The 25,295-nt window shown below is 43.2% G+C and overlaps 2 protein-coding genes across 4 annotated transcripts; one reads left to right on the forward strand and one right to left on the reverse strand.

The window, feature by feature from the left end:
• CSNK1D (casein kinase 1 delta) lies at positions 1-20,861 on the reverse strand. 3 transcript variants are annotated; one of them, XM_064150856.1, is made up of 10 exons: positions 20,541-20,861; positions 14,984-15,094; positions 14,268-14,416; positions 13,353-13,581; positions 12,822-12,992; positions 11,219-11,367; positions 10,636-10,807; positions 10,146-10,285; positions 4,503-4,569; positions 1-2,696 (listed from the first exon to the last, which is right to left on the reverse strand). In XM_064150856.1, the coding sequence occupies exons 1-9, from the start codon at positions 20,614-20,616 to the stop codon at positions 4,537-4,539; spliced, it is 1,230 nt and encodes a 409-aa protein (XP_064006926.1). In that variant the 5' UTR covers positions 20,617-20,861; the 3' UTR covers positions 1-2,696; positions 4,503-4,536. The 3 variants fall into 3 exon arrangements, with proteins under 3 accessions (XP_064006926.1, XP_064006925.1, XP_064006928.1); XM_064150855.1 differs by lacking the exon at positions 4,503-4,569; XM_064150858.1 differs by lacking the exons at positions 1-2,696; positions 4,503-4,569 and adding an exon at positions 8,279-9,450.
• LOC135179271 (uncharacterized) lies at positions 20,824-24,103 on the forward strand. Its single transcript, XM_064150859.1, has 2 exons — positions 20,824-23,018; positions 23,603-24,103. The coding sequence occupies exons 1-2, from the start codon at positions 22,344-22,346 to the stop codon at positions 23,606-23,608; spliced, it is 681 nt and encodes a 226-aa protein (XP_064006929.1). The 5' UTR covers positions 20,824-22,343; the 3' UTR covers positions 23,609-24,103.
• The last annotated feature ends 1,192 nt before the right edge of the window (positions 24,104-25,295 follow it).

A 25,295-nucleotide genomic window follows, 5' to 3' on the forward strand; every position in this document is an offset into this window, starting at 1 on the left:
TAGCAAAAGCCAGGATTTTTATTAATAATACAGGGCACTGTAAGCAGAGCTAAATATTTCTCTTACCCTAGTTTCCATAACTGCTCAAGCCACATCAGCTCTTCTTTTCCCATGTTTCCTATCAACACAATGTATTACTTGGTAAAAAATACTTCAGGAAAAGAAGCAACATCCAATCAAAAACATTTACCTTTAGAGAGACAAAAAACATGTTTTCTGTGAGCTAAGCAACGAATGCCTTCTCTTTCTTCTTGTACACCCTAACTGCAGCACTCTGACCATGACTTCCAATATCCTCTAAGTTTTAGTACCACAACAACGTCTTCAAATGTTTGAAGGTGACAATGCTCGGTGCAGGTACAGAAACCCCCTCAAAAAACAACGAAACAAAAAAGAAGAAAGAAGTTACACCAAGTAAAGAGCAAGGATTCATTGTAAGTAAGTTACACCAAAGAACAGAAGTTATTATGAATGTATTTACACAATTGTTAAAGTACACAAATACAGTGGTAGTACAAATGAAGTGCTCTGAGATACTGGTTTCCAATACACAGGTTTATATAGACAGTCTAACTATTTTCCGCATGATGGAATTTAACTATTATGAAGGACAAAAACTGCCCACAAGTGAGTACAATTCTAGAAGTCTGCAGTCAACTTTTAAGTATAGTACAGCAATCTAATGTTCCAGATACAGAGAGAATAAAGAGGCTGCCTTTTGTAAGTCCCTCTAACAGTACATTATTAACCACAGATATTTACAAGGAAAGCACAGTGAAGTGTAAAACTGTTCAAATGGTAGTGCACATGCCTAAAATACTGAAGTTTATAGTAACCGAGGAAATAATTCTCTTATGCAAACTTATCCATGGACCAAACTTTTAACTTTTCCACTATACTCTCCTCAAACACAGGTTTCCCCAGTCAGACCCAGAGTACACACAAGCAAGTAGCTAATGTTCTGAAAACATCCAAAGAAGTGTGACTAATACTTAATACGTGGACTTTTGAGAGGGGCAAAAAAGAATTTGTAAACACCAAAACAATAAAAATTACTCTTCATAGAACTATGAAGACCAACAGGCCTTTAAAAACAATCATTGTTGGGTTTTATTTTTCCAAGCAGGGAAGAATTTCTTAGAATCTCTACGAGTTCAAACAGAATCACTGCATATACTTTCATTCCCGTTGTGGAACTTCCCATGACTTCAGCCATACCAGTAGAAACAGTACTTCTGATACTGTACCAAGTACTGTGTGGACAGAACACCTTACTTTCACATCATGAGACCTTTTACAGTAGCAAACAATATAAAGAATCTCCCACAATCCATAACCACCAGGTGCTAACAACACCTGCAACAGTTTTTTTGCCCAACCTAAGCATATTGAGTCATTCCTGGTTCATGACTCTGGGCATAGTAAGGTTGAATACAGTTCGGAATTAAATAGGGTGTGCACCTGAATTGGAAACATTCTCAGCCTTTCACAGCCAGAATAGGGTTGGGTTATTAGTTTGGCTTTTGTTTCTTTTTTAAAACAATTCCTTTTTTTGAGTCTTGGCATGAAACAGAAGGCCTGAATCAAATTATTTATTTCTTTAAAAACATGTAGATGCTGAATGAAACGTGCAAGTTCACTGAAGACTCAGGAGCAATGTCTATTTCCCACTTGCAATACTCTCCAAGCTAACCAGCCTCAGAGTGCAGGAAACTAAATGTCATCAATAAAAACAATGGTTGAAACTATCTATTTACCCAAACTAAGCAGAGAGACAGGACTAGCTTTCAAATTCTAAATCCCTCAAATGCCAGAGTCTTTCACTTCATCCTTCACATCCTTTACAAAAAAAAAAAGGCAATCTATCAGCACCATCTCTACTATACTCAGACTCTCCTGCAGGGTATTTAGTTTTCTTCTTTTATGAAAAAAAAAGAACAAGTATTAAAAGTTCCTTTGTGTTATACAGAAAGTTAAATGTTAAACGTGAATGAAGACAGCAAACAGCAAAGTAAAATTTTAACAGTTTTAAAAGCTTCATGAGAGAACCTTCTCAGTCAGAATGGGACCATACAAATAAATGCACAGTTTAAATAAAGTCAGATGGTTTTGATTCATTTATGTGTTCCCTGCCAGACTAATTGTTTGTTTGTTTGCAACAAGAAATTTCAAGTCATTGTCTTTAGTTCAGGTTTGTTTATATTCTACATTTTTAAATCAGACAAAAGCAAGAGTTCTTTACAGAGAATTAAGCCAATAATTTTAGCAAAATGATACAAAAAACTTTCTTAAACCAAGTAAAAGATTTATAGTTACAGTAGAATAATAAAAAGGGGGTAAAGTCTGCCGCCTGTGGAGGGAAAACTGAAATGGCCATCCGAGAACAGGCGGTCAACTCTGTAAACCATCTTTCTTTTCCAGCCCTGTTACCACAGGGTTCTCTTAAGGTCATTGGGTTTCTGGCAAAAGCGTCCTGTAATGGCAGCTGCTGGAGTCTGTCCATGTTCCTCCAAGTGCCTTTTAAGTCACATGGAGAACTCCAATTGTAATGTTTCCGCTCTAGTTTAGGGTATTTTTGCTAGTAAAGCCATCGGTAACATAGGAGATCAGCCATGCATTATCTGCCCTCCATGGCAAAATAATTTTCATCGGTGCACAGCAGACTGGAGAACACTGGTAGTTACCCGAGCAGGAATCTACCAAAGCCAAAAAACAAGACAACATCAGCACATATCCTTCCAGTTGACATACATCAGTGTCTCTCAGTGTACTTTTAAATCATGAGTTGGCACAAGCGTGTGAATCTAAAATCCAACCAGCTGCACAACGTTTTGCACCCACCTGTAGCTACATGAAGCTCCCTGTATTTTCCTCCTTTATTAGAAGTGAACATGGAAAATTCACCTTGCCAGCCAGAGGGGATGTTTTGAAGAAAAGTAAACAGAGCATAAACATGCACAGAAGAACAAACCAGATGAAACAACCACCGATGTGCAGAAGTAGACGCAACAATTAGTAAATTTGGGGAGGAGAAAACCCCAACCTCTCAATAAGAGGGTCAAAATAATTCCATTCTTTTCATTTTTTTAATGGGACACTGTGTTGAAAGACATTTGATAAATTTCCATAGCTTGACCAATTTTCAGTAGCAGTGTTACAACATTTCAGTAACACTTCCACTGTGAAGTGAGAAACAACCACACATCACTGCAAGTACAGAAGCCAGAAATGTCCAAGTAGCTGAATCAGTGCTCAGTATTAATTTCAGTTGTAAAAAGCTATAAATAGTGAGGCATACAGTAAAGGCCAACCAATGCAGACACAACCCTCAGCAGACCAGAATCTGCATGTCTCCCTCACACAAGTTTTCCAATGCAAAGCTTTCGGTTTGCCCTTTAATTATGTTTGGTTTTTTTTGGTATTAAGGTCTGATAATTGGACTTTAAAGTGTTAAGCTGCCATTTATAGTTGGATCTTTTTAACGTTACAAACTGTTTATGAAGCAGCTTATGCATAGTCAGCCAAGCACACAAAGCAGGAAGAGGAACAGCAGGATTCTTCACCGACTAGAGATACAGGATTAGTGCAAGCTTAGGCTTCATAGAGAAAGTGAGGAAGCAGACGGAGTTATATGACAGAATTTATTAAGGAACAGAAAAATCTCACAGCCTTTATTTAATAAGAAGCAAAGCAAAGAAGCTCCTGATACTTAAGAAAGCATCCTTCAGCCATCAAGGTTCAGATTTTGAACTGAAACTTGTTTTTGTTCCCTAATGAAACTTGTTGCCAGAAGCTGAACAGACTAAAAAGCCAAAAGCTGCACACAGAGAGGCAGAAACTTCTACTGCACCGGACAGTGGAAAGGAGTTCTAAACACTCAAATCCAAGTCTGTCTACCTCCAAGAAGCTCATGTTCAAGCTATTCTCATTAGTATGTGAACATTTGTTATATATAGAACTGAACAGATCTGAGTATTTTTAAACTGACAGCTTGTAAGGAATGGAGAAGAATATAAACCAGTGAAAAATGGATATGGCTGTAGTAGAATGTTCCATTCACAACAAGACAGAGCCCCGTTTGAGTAACAGAGTCAATTGAGCCTTCAAATGAGTATTTTGGGTTTATGAATCTGGAGCAGATCTGTTTTTGAATGGATGACATGCTGCTGCATGAATACCTCTGAAAAGATATGTAATTCTCACACAGCTAAAATTTAGAGTTGGTTATTTCATTTTATTATTGATGCCTGAATGATTTTAGGGGCTTTTAAAGTCACTGTTTTTGTCAATTGTGCTTAAGAGTTCAAGTGGAACAGCAGCCATAATTCAACTTCTGGAAGGATATTTAAGTTAGATAAAAGCCAGTGCTCCATCAAGCATTTGACCTGAAGGCACAGGTGCAACTATGAGATAATGTGAGGGGAAGAAGCAAAGCTGAATGTTTCCAAAGATTTTTTCCCCACCCCAGCCAAAGGTTTCGGTGTCTAATGAGAAGCACTCACCCAGTGCTGCCTTCCAACGAAAGGAGACGAGCAGCTACTTGCCATGGTGTTCGAAAGGAATGCTATTCTGAGGTAGGGGAAAAGACAGCAATTTGTAACAGTTCCACTGCCCCAGTATATAAAGGTGTCTAACAAATATCCAACCTAAACTTGCAGCAGCAAACGTTATCTTTTGAGGAGCTCTGATTTCAGACTTCTATAAGGCAATCCTATCATATTAAGAGATAAGTCAAAGGAATAAATCATTATTCCTCAAAGAAAGCTGACATGGTCAGAAGACCAAAACAGAGAATGATGCCTGTTTAGATGGACACATGGTGAAAGATTTGCCTGTGAGGGGAGGAAAAATGAAGAGGCATTGGAAGTATGTTATTTTTTTCCCAGAGAAGCAGCACAACACTTAAGTTGTTTGATGCCAGTGTTGGCTAGTCTTCTAAAAACTCCTCCTCTCAAAGAGACTTAATCATGTATTTCTTTGTGCAGCATTTCAATCTTTTCTTCCAACTATGGAGAGAAGCCCTGTAGTACCAGCAGATACGCACAGCTTTGACTCTTGGGTGCTGAACAAGCTACATCAAGGAAAAAAAACCAAACAACTTACTGTATACCATAAGCAGTCAGAACGAACCTTCTGTGAAAGGAAATGAAGGCTACTCACCCATAACTAGACTCCTGAGATGATCACTGCTTTCAGGATGCAGTCTGTGCGATGAGGACCAACAGAACTGATTCAAAGCAGTGCTTACTGGAATACTTATGACCTTTACTACTTCCTTTATTACATTTCTTAACATGTAAAGACTATGCAGTATAGACTTAGTGAACAGTGCACTCATGGAACCTAGGAGCAGAAGGATCTTTTAACAGCTAGCACGATTTTCTGTCCTGCAAAGATCACAAATCTTCATTGCACAGAGACCTGCAATTTAGTCTTGCTTTAGGCCTGAACACACCACCTAGATGTCAATCCAGTTCTGATGTAAAGACAAAGGGGATAGATGATTTCCTTCTTTTAGAAGCTGTTTCAGTGACTAACTGCTTTCACTTAGACCTCTGCTTCACTTTCCTTTACATGTCAGTGGTTTTCATTCTAAGCAAGAGGTTCTTCTAAATGAGTTCCTGTTAAAATCACTGTCTCTAAAATATTACATCAACTAACTCAAGATTATGTCTTTCAGACAAACTGAAAGACATTGATTTGAAACTCTTGCATCCCACAATCTGTTTTCCCAAGCTCAGCTTCTGTATGGATCTTCTTTGTGCAACACTTTGAGAAACTGAGGACTGAACTAGGCATAACATTCCAGCTGTGCTAGTTTGAGGCTAACTGGAATGTTTTAGTGAGAGAAATTAAGATCACAGGCTGTAAAAAGAAAACAATGGTGATGTCTACTTCACTCACAGGCTTGCTGAGATGTATAAAAACAAGAACACAAATACAGATAAGACAGTGTGTGTTTGTGTCTGTGGGTGTCTCTGCTTTCTCCCTGGGACTTTGCTGTGTAATCCAATCAATTCTGCTTCTACCCCCACCTTGGTGATCCTTGCAGCTCACCTTGCATGTAAGGCAAACTCTGGGATAAGGTAGAGGGGTGGAATGAAGGCAGAAAGGTGGCTGGGAGCTCCTTCTAGGGGCTCTGATTTCTGGGAGGGGTGTTGTGTTTCTGTATTACTTTTAACTTGTGTATTTCTGTATATAGCTGTAACTATTGTAAATATTTGCTTGTATATCGTGCTAAGCTGTAAATATAAAGCTTCATTCCTTAGCTTCCAGCCAGCTGAATCTACTCTGGGTGATTTTGTAAGAATGGGGGCAGGTAAATTCCAAACCATCACACCAGCATATGTCTCATTAGTGACATGAAAGAACCCCTCAATTTCTGTTCATTACTATGTCATGTAGAGATTCAAGGATGAAATTTCATTACGAGATTACACTAACCTCTCCAACATTACACTCAAAGCCTCCTCAATCACTGCTTAGTACAGATACAGCTCCTCCAACAAGGCAATGGACTCCATTCCTTCATCCTAGTCAGATTTTGGAGTACTGCAGCAACACACATTTTAGTTGAACAGGCTTCTACCTGTCTGCTCAGCTCTCACTAATGTTTATTTCTGTCAAACATTCACAACTTCAGCTGTTGCATTCATGTCCATATAATAAAGTACTGGATAATGTGTGCCAGAGACTATAGGTGATCTCACCAGAGACACGGAAGTTTCACAAACTGTTTTGTAGACATGCTAATTGCTATTGCAATCAACACATGCTACTTAGTGGTACAAAGTGCTAATCTTCCTATTAGTTCAGGTACTAAATAGACAATGCCTTGGCGGTGGAGAATATATATGACATATTCAGCTATCTTTACCATCTTTCTGTGTTAAACTTCTCTGAGAAGACCCATCTTCCAGAACAGAACTTTGGTTCTCATTATCTACATTCACAGCTTTGGTTTTAGTTTTCAATCTGAACTGATCACAACTCATTCTAGAAAAAAAGAATGGTAAAAATGGGGATTCATCTTTAAGAACTCTACTTAGAGGCAAGTAGTTTTCACTACTTGAGTAACCTCTGTACATTTCCACTGCTCAGAGTTCTTAACTACCAGTAGCACTTCCTCTACATAATGGAGAGGTTAGGATCACAGATGCAGCATTGTTTTATCAAATCAAGGCATCCAAAAACCAAGACGAATCTATCAACTTAAAAAGAACTACTCTAACAAGTGCAATTCTTTACACAGGACATTTGTAGATCTGTACAGCAAATTTTAAAAGCTTATTTTCATGAGGGATACAATTTAAGCACTTCCTGAAAAGGGGACTGTGGTAGCATGTTTGCTTAAGGCTTACAAAGGAAACGAACATGCTTGGAATGGGTGTGGACAAAGAGCTGCTGTTCTTTACTGTTTTCCTGGTAAGAAGGGGCATGCATGATTTTCTGTATTCTAACATTTGGGCAATCAAAATTCTCCTTCACCTCCTTGGATACCTCAGGTTTTCCTGACTAAAAATGAGGTGTAAAGATAACAGGAAACCTATGGCTTTAACTGCTGACCTGGGTAACATTTAGGGATGAATTCTGATTATGGAACAGCTAGTAAGAATGTAGGCTATGCCAATCTGCAGCTTGAGCCACCCTGCCTGATACAGAGTAAGCAGGAATTGGGAAAAGGAAAAGTTAATTTTCTCTAACAATCCCAAGGGGAAGTGTTACAAGCTAAACTTTAAGTAAATCTCTCTCGCCTTTCAAATCTGAAAGGCCCCATGGGAAGCTGCTTAAATTATACTACAGTTGCATGCTATTGTTCAGTCATCGTTGAGTGGAGAACAACAGTGGTTCACTGCCTTAATAAGAACTAAATGAGGACAACAAATGAGTGATTAATTCTAACAAACTCAGAGAAGATTTTGACTAGGCTGCTAGTGGAACTGTAAAGAAGTGAACAGCATGATTCCATATTTGGAGGAGAGTGCTCAAAAGGGCAGATATGGAAGTGTGCCATTAAGCCAGTCCGTACTGTTATCCCACACCACAAATGATACATCTAGATATTCAGAAGACTACTCAAACTACAATCCTACACCATCTCAGAGTATTCCCATTTTAAAAGTTAGGGAGAACCAAAATGTATCTGCAAACCTACATGGACTACTTGTACCTCATAATGTTTAGAAAGTGTCATGTGCACATTGAGCTACATAGCAGCAATACAGCAGAAAAAACAAACCCACAACCTCTTCAACATAGTCAAGTAACATCACTGCACTTATTTCTGTTACTCCCATTCAGTATTTATTTGACTAGTAACAGAGACAAAGCATCTGATTTGCTCAGGATGCCAGAGACAAGCCCTGGGCACACCCACTGTACCAGGAAACAGTCTTGACATTCAAGTAAATGTTCAGGGGCAACTCCATGTCACAGCCTCACAGAACAGCCAAGGTCAGAAGAGACTCCTGGAGACCATTTAGTCCAATCCCACTACCCAGCTAGAGCAGGCTGCTCAGGACAACATCCAATTGGGTTCCAGGTAATTCATGAGACTTCACAACCTCTTAGGGCAACTGTTCAGTCCTTGCCCATGTTCATAGTATAAAAGTTTGTTTCTGTGTCTAAACAGAATTTCTTGTACTTCAGTTTGTGCGCATTGTCCATGCACTGGATATCACTGAGAAGGGTCTGGCTGCCTCTTCTTTACACCCTTCTATCAGGTAATTATGCATATTTACAAGACATATGCATTTCTATCCTCTGTTCCCTCACTGTTCACAAACTTCAGCTGTAAAATATTTCAACAGGAGAATTTCTGGGGGTGAGAACAGTAGTTCAATAAATAAGCTGGCAAAAAATGCCACCAAAGCCAACATAGAAAACCTCATCTGTCTCCAATTCTTGTCCAGTCATTTCTGCCCCTGAACTGTTCATCCCTTGTGCCAGCACAAACATCTGTGCAGCTGCATAGTGAAAGAATTAATTCAGCTGAAAAGCAACCCCAAAAAAAATCCCACTTCGTTTTTGTTACAGCAGAATTGTTTCTCCAATCCAGTTCACCCACAGACTCCATTAGAGATAACCACCTGGCCTCCATCTAAAAGAGCTTTTCCTCTAGCAGTTAAGACTTATATAAGAACATGTACTGTCCAAAAGAATTAATTCTGCCAATTAAATGATGAAGCCAAAAGGAATTAATTTTATCTGTATGCTCCGTCAACAAGGAATGAGTCCACAGCAAAAATGATGCAGTTAGAGCTCCAGCACGGCGTCGAGGCGTGATGGAATACCCCGAAGGCGACTGCACCAGTCCTCATAATAAAGTGCTCTCCCAGTAATGCTGCGGCATGCCTACAGCACAGGTGGTTCCCCATTCTGAGGTAAGACTGAAGGGAAGCTGAACAAAGCCAGGCCACACACTACTTAGGACAGGTCTGTGTGAATACCCTGAAAAAAGGAATGTTTCAGCTATACCGTGAAGAGTTTAAAATATAGGGAAACATTTTTGTCAGTCTTTAGAAAGCACTTCTAAAATCTCCTCAACAAATCACTGTGACCAATAAGGATGATTTCAGTGCTGACTATGGCTATGAATCACTCTACCATTCATCCCCCTGCCATCCTCTTCAAATGAGCCTTCTGTGACCTATTCATCATCCACCTATGTGGCTTCCTATCTGCTTTGCAGTGCTGCACTACAGCATTTTTTGCGCTTTTCTGCTCTTCACCAACTAGTTCTGCTCTATTCTGCATTAGTCTGCTTTGTTGATTTGGAAATGTGACTCACAACTGCCTCTGACTTACTCTGCTTCCTCACTGATTACAGAGAAAATTCAGTAAGTAAAAGGAGCTACATATTATCATTGTAAGTAAAAATTCTGTGTCTCTAGGACTGTGCATCATCTCCTATGCCAATTACTCTGTATCATCGAGTGGTTTATGCTTATTGCTGCCAAGGTAAAAAAGAAGTAACAACTTTTTTCTTTGTAGTAGCTTACAGCCACATCACAAACATTCAGTTAAGATGTCAACATCACCTGCAAAATCAGTACAAAATCACATCAATTAGCTGGCATGGTCTTCTGGCAAACTAACTTCATCAGGTCACCCTCACTCTTCCATCACACAGAAATCTTTTTTACCTGCGAAGTTGACATGCGAGAGGTATCTTGTCGGCCTGTTAAGTCAGACGACGAGATATTGACTGGGGCACCACGATGCAATCTCATACTCACTTTCCTTTCTCGTTCCATACCAGATACTGGCCGAGGAGAGGTGTTGGCTGTGAGGAAAACAAGTATTAGTCTCATCCTAAGAAACAGCATTATAATATCTTTTCTGGAAAAATGACAGTTTTGCTGGCTACATCTAGAACTTCGACAGAGTCAAACAGGAGAAATCAAGGCCTTTGTTTTACATTCACAGAAATCTAAGCAGCCACTGGCAAGTCATGTGTATATAATTACCTTCAATCTACTGAAAAGCAAGGAGGAGGAAAGCTCCAAACCCTGATCAGAGACAAATATCACTCAGGTATCTTAATTCTAATTTTGTATTTCCAGTGACTAGGAAGAAACTCCAAATTAAGAGTAATCTACAAGATGCATCACACCATGTTATTTGCTTACTTACCAGCATGTGAAGTTGGGGTAAGAGGAGTAGAAGGAGCTACATCTTGTGTTCCTCTCAGCCTGCCAGATGCAGTGGAGGGTAACCCACGCACAGCTGGATTTCGTGTGTGTCTCAATCTTTCCTCTCGTTCTCGCCTTTCACGCTCAGCATCTTCAGCCGCTCTGCTTGCACCCTGCGGGTCAAGACTAGTGAACAACTTGGGGCATTATTGAACTTCCTACTACACTTGGATAAAAATATTGAAAATAAAGAACTGCACAACCCATGAATTGGACTTTGCTAAGGCATTAGTTACTTTGGTCCAATTTCTTGAGAACCACCATAAATTCTCTTTCTCCAACTAATGTGGTAGACTTCAAAATGCTAATATACACAAACATTGTTAAGGCAGTTGTTGTTCAACCTCTACCTCTTGCCTTTCCTCATTTCCTGTTAATTTTTTAAATAGACATAGAGCTTAGAGAAGGGAAAAAGCAAGACAAACTAACAGTATGTTAAAACACTCAAAACTTACAATGTAGTAAAAATAACACCATCACCAAAAAAATTCCACTAGTTTTAGAAGGCTATGTCAGCTACTTACAAATTTCAGCATGTTCCAGTCAAACACATAGTCATAGGAGAAGCCTTGCCGGTGGAAGAGGTTTCTGAATAATTGCCTTAGGTAAGAGTAGTCTGGTTTGTCATCAAAACGCAAAGAACGGCAGAAATTCAAGTACGTGGCAAATTCAGCTGCAATGAAAGAAATGCAGGTTTTTTTTCCTTCAGTTTCACATTTGCTTTTTGTATTTCTCAAGCAAAAACAAACCCTCACACTCAACCACCTCAAAACCAACAAACATGAAATCTCCTAAACATAAAACAAAGAGTTAATATTAGAAATCTACTGAGGCCAATGCTACAGCCCCTCTATCAAGTCAACTCTGAATATTAAAACTACCACAGAGGAGGCAAAGATCTCATCTGCCAACAGCAGAGTATTAGAGTTCTTTAACCAACAGTAGGAGGTAGGGGAAGGACAGGTTTAAAACTCACTGAGCAAAGAAAGGGATACTTTTTCTCTGGTCTTTCTTTGCTTCTAAATGCAATCTTTTGCAGGACATAGAATAGCATCTCTTTATTGTTAAGTCACATAAAGATTCATGTCTGCTACCTCAAAGACACAAGAACTATGGGATCCATAGAAATTTCCCAGGTAAATCATGCCACAGTTTTAGATTTGCAACAGTCTGAACACCTGTTCTTATATGGCACACAAAATACAGGGAAAAACATACTGTTGTGAATTCAATACATCAGAGAGAACAGCAGTGTCAAAATATCAGCTTTAGAGCTCAAGTCTTTCTGGCTGAAATTATGTATCAATAATTTACATTAAGGAAGAAATTCTAACAACCAGCACAAGAAAAGGTGATTGGTTTTCTCTGCCCTATTAACCTCAGAGAAAAAACAGAGTAAATGTGAAGGCACAGCTATGAAGTGACAGTTGAAACAAATCAATGGTATTAAGTTTTCATAAAACCCAAATAAAAAACTTAGTTGTCCCAAGTGTACCTAGCTGCTGAAGCCAGGAGAGCTTCTGATGGCAGCTCATGTTTACAAATTTAAAAACTCAAAAATTTCAAGTACCATTTCACAGGGCTCAAATATGCCAAGTTATTGCTGTGGTGTATGTACCAAATTGAGAAACAGAACTTTAGGGCATGAAGCTAGGATACAGAACAAGGACTTCCTGTGCCTCTCACAGATGCTAACCATCAAGAGGCCAGACCAGGTGAACCTGGAGTGACAATTCTCAGGTGAAACAAGTGCAGTAGGTTTGAGATGCATCTGACAAGAAGTTTGGTTTCATCCAAGAAATAGCAGCCCCAGCTATGAAGAAATGGGTTTTTCTAAAAGCCATTTGTCAGTCATCCAGCCACACAGACACGTGCACAGAAAATACAGTGCAAACTGGACACATCAAGCTACCCTTTGTTTGCTAATAGTTAAGAAAGGGTAAATACAAATGGTTTGTGAGCACAACGATCCCAGTCTTGAGAGCGCAGTATCTTTATCACAGATGTGTCCACTCACAGGGCAGATGGGTTAAGCAAATAAACAAGACACAGAAGTCAAAAAGCCTGTAGAATTCACTGTAAAGAAACATGGACATATAGGCCTAGTGCCACAGCAGAGTAACTTACAAGGATATCCTTTACACAAAACCTCAATGGGTGTAGACATTTTCTTTTCACTGATACGTTCATATTTCTGCCTCTTTGTTGCTGCTTTCAGTCCCTGCCAGGGGAGGGAGCCCAGGTTAAAATACATCAGTACATAGCCCAAGGACTCCAAGTCATCTCTGCGAGATTGCTCTACAACAGCATAAAAAAGTGGACTCATTAGGTTTCATTTTCTACTGGAAAAACAAAAGACTGTGCATCAAGACTGTCATAAACATCCTTAAAAAACAAGAGATAGCTGTTATTGCACCCATGACAAACTCAATCAGTACAAGCAAACACATACCAGCTTTGCAGCTACTAAAACTTGCGCTAGTTTCTACAAACTGATCAAACCCCACCCAATCAAGAGATAGGAGGCCAAGCATGCTGCACTGTTAGTGCCAGAAATAGGGAGCATCTTCTATGCCTCCACAAAGCAACGGCTACTTGCACTGAACTTATGTGCACTGACACTTTTACAGTTCGTACTCGGTGCTTCCCCCAGCTCACCAATTCCAAGATGAGTGTTGATGGATGCGTAACGAGCAGTTCCTGTTAAGTTTTTATTTTCACGATATGGAATATGTTGGTGAGTTCGAGCATCTCGATACTTCTTTGCTAACCCAAAGTCTATGATGTACACAAGATTGCCTTTCTTCCCCAGGCCCATTAAGAAGTTATCTGGCTTCACGTCTCGGTGGATGAAGTTCTTTGAGTGAATATATTCAATCCGACTAATCTAAAAACAGAGAACAAAATAAATCACTGTGAGAGACTGGGCATGCCCTTTTTTAATTCTAGAAACAATGTCTTCAGGATAGAAGTAGTAAAGAATCTTTTAATGCTTAATGTAAGGTCACTGAAGAGAACATAATTTAGAATCAGAGGATCACAGGATATTAGGGGTTGGAAGGGACCCAAGGAGATCATCAAGTCCAAAATCCCCTGCTGGAGCAGGACCACACAATCTAGCATCGATCACGGAGGAATGCATCCAGACAGGTCTTGAAAGTCTCCAGAGAAGGAGATCATAGAAAGATCCAGCTTGGAAAAGACCCTCAGGATCACTAAGTCCAACTTATAACCCTACTCTGCAAGATTCTCCTTAAAAGACAATAGATAACCTTCTCTCCAGCACTTTCCCTGTGCCTGTTTGCTTCCAAAAGCCTTTTTGGGGGAATTTTCTTTTGTGTTTGAGCAGTGCAAGTCCAGTTTAAAAAAAAAAAATCCAACAAAGACTTTGTAACCTCTTCTGATGGGACACTTTACATTTACAGAAATATAGCTGAATTTCAGTCTTCTCTCTAATGATACTGCCTATTCACCTCAAAATTACAGAAACAAAACTTAGCTGGTTATGACCTCTGCAGAAAAGTTAATATCCAAACACACTGCACTACCCAGATCAACAAAGCAGTTTCCTACCATTTGGTCAGCAAGTAATAGGACTGTCTTAAGACTAAATTTCCTTGAGCAAAAGTTGAAGAGATCTTCAAGACTCGGTCCCAACAGCTCCATCACCATTACATTGTAGTCCCCTTCAGCTCCACACCACTTAATTGTGGGAATACCCACTAGGAGAAAAAAAAAAGTGTATTCAGTGTAACAAGTTGATTTTTACAGCTCATACACACAAACCTCCCAGGCTTTTACGATGAATTCTGAGAGGGTCATTACTGTGGATGTTTGCACTCACAGCAAGTTAACTTTACACAGTTTAGAACTGAAATGGTATAATCCACTATTTCAAACTCTTATCTTTACTTTTTCCTGAATTCCCTTCACAGAGGAATCTTTATTGGAACAAAAACTTAACATCTGCTACCTCCTTCTGCAGCATCCATCCTCAGAAAGAACTGACCGTCATGACCTTATAAGACCATAAAGCCCACTTTATTCTGTTCAGGTTACATGATCCCAAGAAGCCCTGAGAGATCTTGTGGCTATCATGAAGCTTGGTAGCCATGGATTTGGAACTGCTCCTCCGGCTTGCAGAAGAGCTGAGGTTCATCACCCACCCTGACACATTTCCACCTTCCCCTTAAATGTAAAACCAGATCTTATCCAGTAAATGCTTCCAAGCAGCTACATCAAACATAAAACCATTTACATGTCTGAAGAAGAAAAATAATTTGGCTTGCCTCCACCCTGCATCATTTTGTAGATTTTACTCTCAATGTGGAGCTGAGGATGTTTGGTTTTCACACATTCCAACTTAATTGCAACCTCCTCTCCAGCAGCAATATCAGTTCCTAAAACCAAAAGAGTTAAAAACATTGGTCAAAGTATTTTTTAAGACATCCTTCCTTTGTCAAGATTGAAACAAAACAAATCTTAACAAACTATTTTTCCATTATATATATCCATATATCTGAAGTACTTTCAGTCATAATGAACTACAAATTCTTCTCAAGTCTTACAGCATCTCCTCAAGAATCAGTTTAAGAGACAACTGTTACACTGTAGCATTGGAAGCCAAAACTGCTGCTATCCCATCAAAAAAACAAAACCAAACCCCAAAACGAACATGTTCTGAGAGGTGTCTTTCCACTCTGCTTGTAGTGGAAAGTGTGGCATGTATGCTGGGCTATCTAAGAAATACTAGGAATTCAAATCATCTCTTGTGCCTTGGAAACAAAGAGTACAACTTCCCTAAATCTCAACATACTCCAGGATGAATTTTGACACCTTATGGTTTTATCTGGTTGGAAGGCAGATTATTTAGAATCAAGAATTAGTCTTCTCAAGTAACTTTTTAAGATCTCTTAAAATTCTTGTGCTGGGAATCAATTCTTGTGATGGAAAAACTGGCTTGTTTTCTCACTTCCAGAACTTAGAGGCATGTAGGGAAAACCTGCCATTCTTAAAGAGAAACACTGAGTCAAGAAAATGCACACTCTCACAGACAAGCAGCTTGGGAACTATAGGAGGACAGGAACTGGTGACAGATGTGCGACAGTTTTCAGACATATCATCAAGCCTACTTTCAGAGTTTGGCCTTCTCTTTTCTGCATTGCCTTATGAGTTAGGATCACATGAAGTACAACACCTGCTGTTCTGATCCTTACTCTTAGAAGCTTAACTTGAGGTAGTGTTTGTTTAAAAAGAAACTGTAAATACTCACTTTGTACTCACCTTCTCCATGATGTTCAAGATTTCATAGACTTCTACACTACCTCACTTTCCCTTAACTCTTTAAAGGTCAAATAAACTTTTGTTGTGGTTTGTACAGAATTTTTAATTACTCCTAATAATTCCATATTTTACTTACCTGTACCTTTTCCAGCTCTACTTGAGTCACACAAGAGATGCCCACTTAAAGGGCTTTTTTCTGCTTATCTATTTTTTTTAGCCCACACGCTTCTTTTGGACCATTACAGAGCACTGAACTAACTATTTTAACTGCACAATCTTTTGCCTGAGATCAAGGAGCTACTTCAGAGCTTTCTAGCCTTCTGTCCATATGAGCAGGCCAACCAAGGCTAACAAACTAAAAGCCCACACCTCAAAAGAGGCATGACTCTTCCCTTCATCAAGGAGCTGATGGTGTGTGGAATTATCTATGAGTCCACACAAGACTATTTTCTATTTTTCATGTTAATAAAATGTCTTCTTGTGTGCATGCACACAGAAAGATTCATCTGGTGGTGCTGGTACAGTCAGTTGTTCTGAGTGAACACCAGAGTCAACATCTGTAATGCACCTTAAGAAAATAAACCATCTGAAGCTCATTCTAGAAACAACAGACACAGCTCAAAGTGGAAAACTGGAAGACACAAGTTAAAATGAAGTTGTACATCTCTGTCTCTCATGATTCCTTTGGAACTGACACAATAGGTGACAAAATCCCCAACTGCTGGTTTGGTCACAGCACAGTAGCAACAACTGGACATTCCTCAATCTGTGATCTGAAGTTTTTGCATTTCATGAATCTACTACTTCGGTGGACTTGAAATGACTTATGGTGACAATGGTCCAGAAATGTGAAAGAACAGAACAACAATCCAAGGATGAAGGCATTCTCTTCTGATGTAATTCTGACTTCCCCCCTCCAAACAAATAAAAATCTTGACCAACAGAAGTCTGGCCCTTTCTTCCTTATCTCTGCATTCACTACCTACTTTCCACAGTACCACAGATCAAGCAAAGTGTAACTCAAAGACAGTACTACCTGACGAATTGCTTTGGGGTTTTGGTTGGTTTGTTGTTTCCACTTTTTAAAATGTGCCCATGCAAAGCAGGCACAAATTGCTGTCTGGTTAATTATACTGAAAGACACAACTCTGTTTGATTGGGGCAAAAACTGCCTGGCAGGATCAAGACCTGTATGGTCAGACCACGGTCTTGACTAGTAAATAATCTCTTAGGACAGTTGCTCTTCCTAAGAAGTCTTTATCACCTACAACAGTCAAGATCCTTAGTCTGAACTTTGCTTCTGTATAAACCCTCTTCTTCAAGACAAGAGATTTTGTATCAAAATAATAAAATAAGGATATCCAAGTCCAGCAAAACGGATGAGAGGGAACAAAAATGCAGTTATTCTTCTAGGCAATGCAGTTCTTGTCCCCAGGTAGGGACTTTTGTCCCCATGTAAATCCTGGGACAAATCTGCTTAAATAATTTTACAACAACCAAAACCTCCCTTTAAGGAAAATTTAGTAATAATTGAAAAGTAGCAAGGAGCAGTACTATGAGAAGAATGAATAACTGCAAAGTAGTAACAATTAGTACATGAAAAGTCACAATTTCTAAGTGAAAAATAAGGTCTGGCGTTCCCTATTTTTTTCAACTGCAAAATTCCAGTTTTATTGGAACTGTAAAATCTTCTACCGTAAGGAAAGCCTTGAAATTATTTAAATTATTCTACTGCCTACACCTCATTCTTAAGAGAAATATACACATAATACAGAAATCATAAAAACACAAAGACTGCAATGCCCTCATGACTCACATCTATGTGACCTCATGGACTGAGCAACAAAACAAATGTTTACGCTGACACCACCCCATCCCTTGGTCCATCTTTTATGCCATGTACAGTATCTTGGGCTTCATTTCTTTCATATCTTCCTCTGGAAGGTAACTCAAAAAATATAAACTACAGTAAATTTCTAAATGGAATGCTCCTCAAGTTGAGCTCACTCCTTTAGTTACCACAGTGTCTTAAGTTTCAAAATCATGTTCCACAGATCTTGCCATTCTAAGCAAGTAAAGCTGGAGTCATTCCAAATTCCAGATGACACGTTTTGAGATAGGAGGGAGAATAGACAAGAATATGAAAGAACTAGGATAGTGGCAAGAGTTGGTTGCTCTATATTCCAAAAAGGCAGAAAGGCAGGCAGAAAGGCAGGCAGAAAGGCAGGCAGAAAGGCAGGCAGAAAGGCAGGCAGAAAGGCAGGCAGAAAGGCAGGCAGAAAGGCAGGCAGAAAGGCAGGCAGAAAGGCAGGCAGAAAGGCAGGCAGAAAGGCAGGCAGAAAGGCAGGCAGAAAGGCAGGCAGAAAGGCAGGCAGACAGGCAGGCAGACAGGCAGGCAGACAGGCAGGCAGACAGGCAGGCAGACAGGCAGGCAGACAGGCAGGCAGACAGGCAGGCAGACAGGCAGGCAGACAGGCAGGCAGAAAGGCAGGCAGAAAGGCCCTCCTGTCAACTCCAGAATGTCTTCAACACCCTTGTAACTGCATTACAGAATTGCAGAGGGACAGGAAACAGGCAAAAATAAGCAGATGTTCCTTTCCCAAGGATAAAGTGAGCTGGAATCTATACATTAAGAGTTACCGGAGGGCATCTGTACTGAGAAAAATTTCCTGACTTCTGCGAGGCACTTAGATCCTACTGCAGGATCTGAACAACCAAGTAACAACTCGGGTTTTCTAATAAACCCCACAAACACCTCTGTTCTACCAGACGATGGTAGGCAAACTGAATGGGCCTCTACAAAGCCTTCAGTTCCTGAGAGACAGCAATACCCCATGGAAAAAGGAACCTATGCCATTAGCTTGATCTTCCCAGCACGTAACTCTTTGCTAGGTCCTGGCTCAGACATGAATTTTGCAGCAAACCCTAAATATAAATCCATGATGGCTACTTGGAGATAAAAAGGTCTCAAACCGAGAAGGAGGAATTCTTGTGCACGATGCAGCACAGTAGTAGTACAAACATCCAGAGAAATATTACTTCCTGTGTGACTTTACTGGTGGGGGTTGTACACATAAAAATTGGGGGAAAAAACAAATCAGAAAACCTCATCTTACTTGCGTTTTTAAGGTATAATACAAACTGCTCTACCTGAGTAGCAGTCAAATGCTAGAGCAGGGGTTTCCCAAGTCATCAAAGGTTTTTCAGATTTTAAATGCTGCCTTTACCTCCACTCAAAATCCCAGTGGTAGCCAATTTCTGCACAAACAATGCCACTATCTTTCTCACAATAGCCTTCAATCTTTGATGCAAGCAATGCAGAGAGAAGAAATCATGTTCTCTGCTGCCAGACAACCGCATGCCTTCAGCTCAAAACGTGGATTTTCCTTCATGCATATGATTTTTATTACAGATAATCGCTACTTCACGATCTGTAAACAAGCAGCTTTAGCTAAGAAATTCTTTTGGAATGCCAGCTGCACGCTGCCACATGAAGCACTGCTGTCTAGGAAGAGAAAACACTTCTGGTTTCTGGGTACACTGCCAGACCTACCACATACGTTAGCTGCTGACGTTGTTTTTACCCTTCGGACATACCTTAGACCCTGTAGGTTCCACCTCACTCCTCTTTCGGATTTGCTTATCTAAGTTCCCACAGTTTTCACACACAGAGTCCTCGTTGCTGTGTGGCAGGATACAAAATTTCTATTTCTCCGAATTGATTTCTTGTGATTTGACTTTTCAGAATATATTCTTTTTTACTACATTCAGAAATTCTTGTGACCACCGCCGCTCATCACAACTGTAAGCAGTTAGTCAGTTGTGACAGAGCTACACCAACCGAGAGGCAAAGCCAACGCAAATCCTGCAAACCCTCCAACTGCACAGAACCCAGGGCAGGAAGACAGGAGATACGCAATAAGGCACCATTTGAGCAACAGGACAGCAAACTGTGATGGTTCTTTGAAGGATTCGAGGGGTTTTTAACAACTTCGTCATCCGGAGTTGTGTAATTATTCTGGGGTTTTGGGGCCTCACAGGAGAAAAACATCCCTGTGGCAGCAATTTTGCCCAGTCCACTGCAGTGATATTTAACGCTGCACGTTTGTTTCCCAAAACGTTTTCTGAACGTGGTGGGGGTTGTTCATTGTCTTGTTTTCCCCCAGAAATAAGGGTATTTATCCCCTTATCCCCTCCCTTACAGATCAGAAGATTAGCGGTGCCCAAGGTCACAAGACAAACAATAGGAAGAGGCAACTAAATAAGCCAGAATTCCCGATTTCCGCACTGTCCAAATTAGGACATGATGTCAACGAGACATTAAGTGGCTTACTGCTGTGCCCCTAGCAAGGTGCTTCGTATCGAAGGGCATTTCTTGGACAGCAGCACAGCCTGAGCTCCAGCTGGGGTGAAATGAGGTCTCGGAGGCTGCCCCCGGCCCAACCTCTCCGAGAGCTCAGAGCGGGCTCGTCAGCGAGCGGCGCCCACTCCGGCCCGGCCCCCAACGTTCTCCACAGTGCCGCAGACCCACCGGGTATATCCTCAGCGAGCCACCTTCCTTACCCAGGTAGATGTCCCCGAAGGAGCCGCTCCCGATCTTCCGGCCCAGCCGGTACCTGTTTCCCACCCTCAGCTCCATGGCGGCAGCTCGGTTCGTCCGCAACCCGGTTCTGTCGCTCTACCCGCCCTGCCGCCTCACAGCCCCGCGGTTCCCAGTGCCATCGCGGCTTTGGTTCCGCCGCTCGTTACTCGCGAGACAGCCAAGACCGGCGCCGCAGCTCCCGGGAAGGATGGACACGGATTCCCTACCGGACCGGCCCCTCAGCCGCCCCGGCCCCGAGCCGCCATACTGCGTGACCTCACTTCCCTAGCAACGGGGGCGGGACGGGCGCGCCTGGCGGTGCGGTGCGGCCCCGCCTCAGGCGCCCCTCGCGTCGTGCTCGATAGCCGCGGCCAACTCCGCCAGCCCCGTGGGGAGGAGCCGTGAGCGGCACCGGCGACGGCGGCAGCCGCGGCCCCACCACATGGCCTCAGTGAAGCTGCCCGGGCCGTCTGCGCCGCGACGCTTATGCCGGATAGGGAACGGCGTCTCGCAGCCCTCCTTGTTGTCGTCGTTCCCCTGTCAGCGTAGCGAAGAGGTGCTCCCGGCGCCGCCGCCCCGCGCTTCCAGGAGGGGGGCCTGGGCGCGTTCTTGTGTAACTTGTCTTCGTATCGTCCACAACAATCGGGCTCAAGCCTTTTGGCTTCAAAGCAAGGTGACAGCTCGACTTCTACTCTGTGTCAGCTATGTTGCTGCTGAGAACGGCATGCAGGCCAGGAGATAAGAGTGAAGTAAAGAAACCAAGTGTGAAAGGGATTGTTTTAAGGAGGCAAAATAGGGAGCCGGACTTGGGATGCTCACCTGATGCAGCAGTCTAACAGCCCATCCAGCCTACCAAGTATTGTGTGTTGCAGGCAGCAAAAGGCTTGGTAGCAGGTGGAGTAGGGAGTGCAGAGCTTCACACATGCACAAAGCAAAAGTGGAACCTCCAGAGCTCTATGGTCATCTGCTGAGGACCTCTAACGTACCACCTGTGTGCCTCTTTGCCTTCTGTTTTGTGTCTAAGGACTTCCATGCTGGAGGACAGAGTGATAACGTTGTGCAGTGCCTGCCAAGTAAGTGACAAGCACTGCACAGGAAGCCTTTCGTGCTTGCAGGGTTAGGAGAGCAGATTCTTGACAGCACAGAGGTGCAACCAACTCAGCTAATCCCAAGGATCACCGGTAGATAATCTGCTCGGAGATAGTTTGCTCAGATGTGCTGTTTACTGATGAAGATAACTGCACCTCTCACACAAAGCAGCCTCCTCTCCCCTGCTCAGTGTGCTGTCAGTGTTGCTTTATTTGTTTTAATCTCTTGCTAGCATTTTTTGACTTGCTGCTGCCACTCACACCCCTGCCACATGCAGATTGATACAGCAATGTGATGGACAAAAAAAATCCTGCTCCAGAAGTTCCCTGTGCTGCTGCTTATCCCTCTGTGATGGACGGCGGCATGACGTGAGCTACTACCAGCCTCATAGAGCAGACAAAGGCAAAGAACTGAAAAGCTCAGGCCCCTTGGTTGCTTTTAGGCACAGGGGCAAGGACCGTCGCTACGTGAGCTGCAAAGGGCGAAAGGGCAGTGAATACTTCCTTTTTCTGGGTGGCGTACACTGGGGCGGAGCTGCCGGTCGGAGCTCACCGCAGCGAAGGCTCTGAGAACTGAGGGGATGCTGCCATCGAGCGTCCACTCTTCGGGATTGCAGCTCGGCATCCGAGTGCCGTGATTCTTCCGTGCTCTCTGCTGACACCGGGCGGCCGACATTGGGTACCGCAGCCCGGGAGATGCGTATGCGCGGTGCTGTCCCCCGTGCTCCACGCTGCCGTCCGTCGGTAACGACAATGCGATACCAAGGTGCTCGCTGGTTGGTGCAGCCACTTTCGTTGCTGTCTCCCGGTACGAAACCGCCGCGGCCGTCCCACCTGGGACGCGGTGGCGGCTCCTGGCGTGCAAAGCGCGCAACGGTAACGCCGGTGTCGCCCGCTCTGTGCTGCCACCCTGCGGCCGGAGCGTGGCCCCGCAGCCCGCACTCGTGCCCGGCCGTGATGCCGAAACCGAGGCTACCGGTGGTCAGCGAGTTCCTCTGGCGGGTGTGTCTCCTGACCGCTGGCTGCCCCGGGATGGAAGGCAAGAAGCCTCAAACCATCCCATCCGGCAGGCTTCCCGTCCGCTGGAGGCAAGCCGGGTCAGCGCAGCCCCTAGGAGTTACTCGGCTTCTTCCTGAGGATGCTGCCGCCTGCACCTGTCTCAGGCTCATGGGGATTGTCTCTGCCAAACCTTACTTTCCTTGTGAGTGGGGGCAAAAAAGCAGAGCATTTGCAGGACAAGTGGACAAGACCTACTGTCAAGAGAAGGGAGGACAACCAAGCCACTGGAATTACAGAAGACAAAGGGAGAAGGAGAAAAAAATGCCAAGGCAGAATCTGTCAAGTTCTCCTGACAGCACCAACCTGCGAATGGTGATGATTTCTGGTCCCACAGGGCCCTGTGCTCCTCCTGTCATGTCCCTAGCCCCTTCTCTTGCCTACATTGCTGCAATATGTTGTTTGGTTTGTTGCTGTTTGTTTTTTCTCTCCTAATGTGCAGTATAAACCTCTCTTGGCACAACTTGAGGTTATTTCCTACACTGGGAACACTGGGTGCTCAGATTTAGGTTTAAAATAAAATTAGAAAAGTAAATGTCACAAACAGCTGAATTTATGAGAACCCCCCCCCCAAACTGTAAGTTCTTATTTACAAGTAGAGTTGAAATAAAACTACTAAGTTCAACATTTTTGAAAACATTTAGCGCAGTGGTTGGACATCATTAATGCCCTTTCAGCCAGTAACAGCAATGTTAAATGTATGCATTAGCGATGCCAAAACATTATCATCATCATAAAAACTTCCTGACATGGAGCAGCATACTGACCCCAAAATAACATCTCATTTTAATTACAGTATTATCTGTTTGGTTCCTAATTGATAATAGAAACCATCATGATTCAGAGGAGTTATTCACCTCTGTCCCTGTTATCGATGTCTCTTCCTTTTCCCCTCGCAGCCATAAAGAACCGGGATCCTCCTCGGTCCAAGTCTCTCTTCAGTAAATCATTATTAATGAGGCCGTTTAAATGACACAGCCCCTAACGGCGTGACGGGGGGATGCACACCGAAGGAGTCGGCTGTCACTCAGGACGTTCCAGCTCCCGACCCGCCGCTGTCGCACTGTCCTCAGCCCCGGAGCGTAAACTAGCACCGCCGGGGCTCCCCCCTGTCCGGAGCAGCTTCTCGGCGACAGGCGGACACTCCCGCTGTCCCACAGGGGTGGGTCGGCACAGGGCGCTGCCGCCAGCGTGCTGGTGCGGCTTTCACGGCACTCCCGGGGGTCCGGAAGGGCTCTTCGGTCCTCCAGATGTCGCACTCCATGATCCCGCAGTCTCCCAGCCTCCCGAAAGTACCCGACAGTCTCTATGGTAGCGCAGCCTGTCTCGTGGAGATGTCAGTCAGTCTCTATGGTAGCGCAGCCTGTCTCGTGGAAATGTCAGTCAGTCTCTATGGTAGTGAAGCCTGTGTCGTGGAGATGTCAGTCAGTCTCTATGGTAGCACAGCCTGTGTCGTGGAGATATCAGTCAGTCTCTATGGTAGCGCAGCCTGTCTCGTGGAGATGTCAGTCAGTCTCTATGGTAGCGCAGCCTGTCTCGTGGAGATGTCAGTCAGTCTCTATGGTAGTGCAGCCTGTCTCGTGGAGATGTCAGTCAGTCTCTATGGTAGCGCAGCCTGTCTCGTGGAGATGTCAGTCAGTCTCTATGGTAGCGCAGCCTGTCTCGTGGAGATGTCAGTCAGTCTCTATGGTAGCGCAGCCTGTGTCATGGAGATGTCAGTCAGTCTCTATGGTAGCGCAGCCTGTGTCATGGAGATGTCAGTCAGTCTCTATGGTAGCGCAGCCTGTGTCATGGAGATGTCAGTCAGTCTCTGTGGTAGCGCAGCCTGTGTCGTGGAGATGTCAGTCAGTCTCTATGGTAGCACAGCCTGTGTCGTGGAGATGTCAGTCAGTCTCTATGGTAGCACAGCCTGTGTCATGGAGATGTCAGTCAGTCTCTATGGTAGCGCAGCCTGTGTCGTGGAGATGTCAGTCAGTCTCTATGGTAGCGCAGCCTGTCTCGTGGAAATGTCAGTCAGTCTCTATGGTAGTGAAGCCTGTGTCGTGGAGATGTCAGTCAGTCTCTATGGTAGCACAGCCTGTGTCGTGGAGATATCAGTCAGTCTCTATGGTAGCGCAGCCTGTCTTGTGGAGATGTCAGTCAGTCTCTATGGTAGTGCAGCCTGTCTCGTGGAGATGTCAGTCAGTCTCTATGGTAGCGCAGCCTGTCTCGTGGAGATGTCAGTCAGTCTCTATGGTAGTGCAGCCTGTCTCGTGGAGATGTCAGTCAGTCTCTATGGTAGCGCAGCCTGTCTCGTGGAGATGTCAGTCAGTCTCTATGGTAGCGCAGCCTGTCTTGTGGAGATGTCAGTCAGTCTCTATGGTAGCGCAGCCTGTGTCATGGAGATGTCAGTCAGTCTCTATGGTAGCGCAGCCTGTGTCATGGAGATGTCAGTCAGTCTCTATGGTAGCGCAGCCTGTGTCATGGAGATGTCAGTCAGTCTCTGTGGTAGCGCAGCCTGTGTCGTGGAGATGTCAGTCAGTCTCTATGGTAGCACAGCCTGTGTCGTGGAGATGTCAGTCAGTCTCTATGGTAGCACAGCCTGTGTCGTGG

This window comes from Pogoniulus pusillus, chromosome 11, assembly GCF_015220805.1.
Source record: "Pogoniulus pusillus isolate bPogPus1 chromosome 11, bPogPus1.pri, whole genome shotgun sequence".
NCBI lineage: Eukaryota > Metazoa > Chordata > Aves > Piciformes > Lybiidae > Pogoniulus > Pogoniulus pusillus.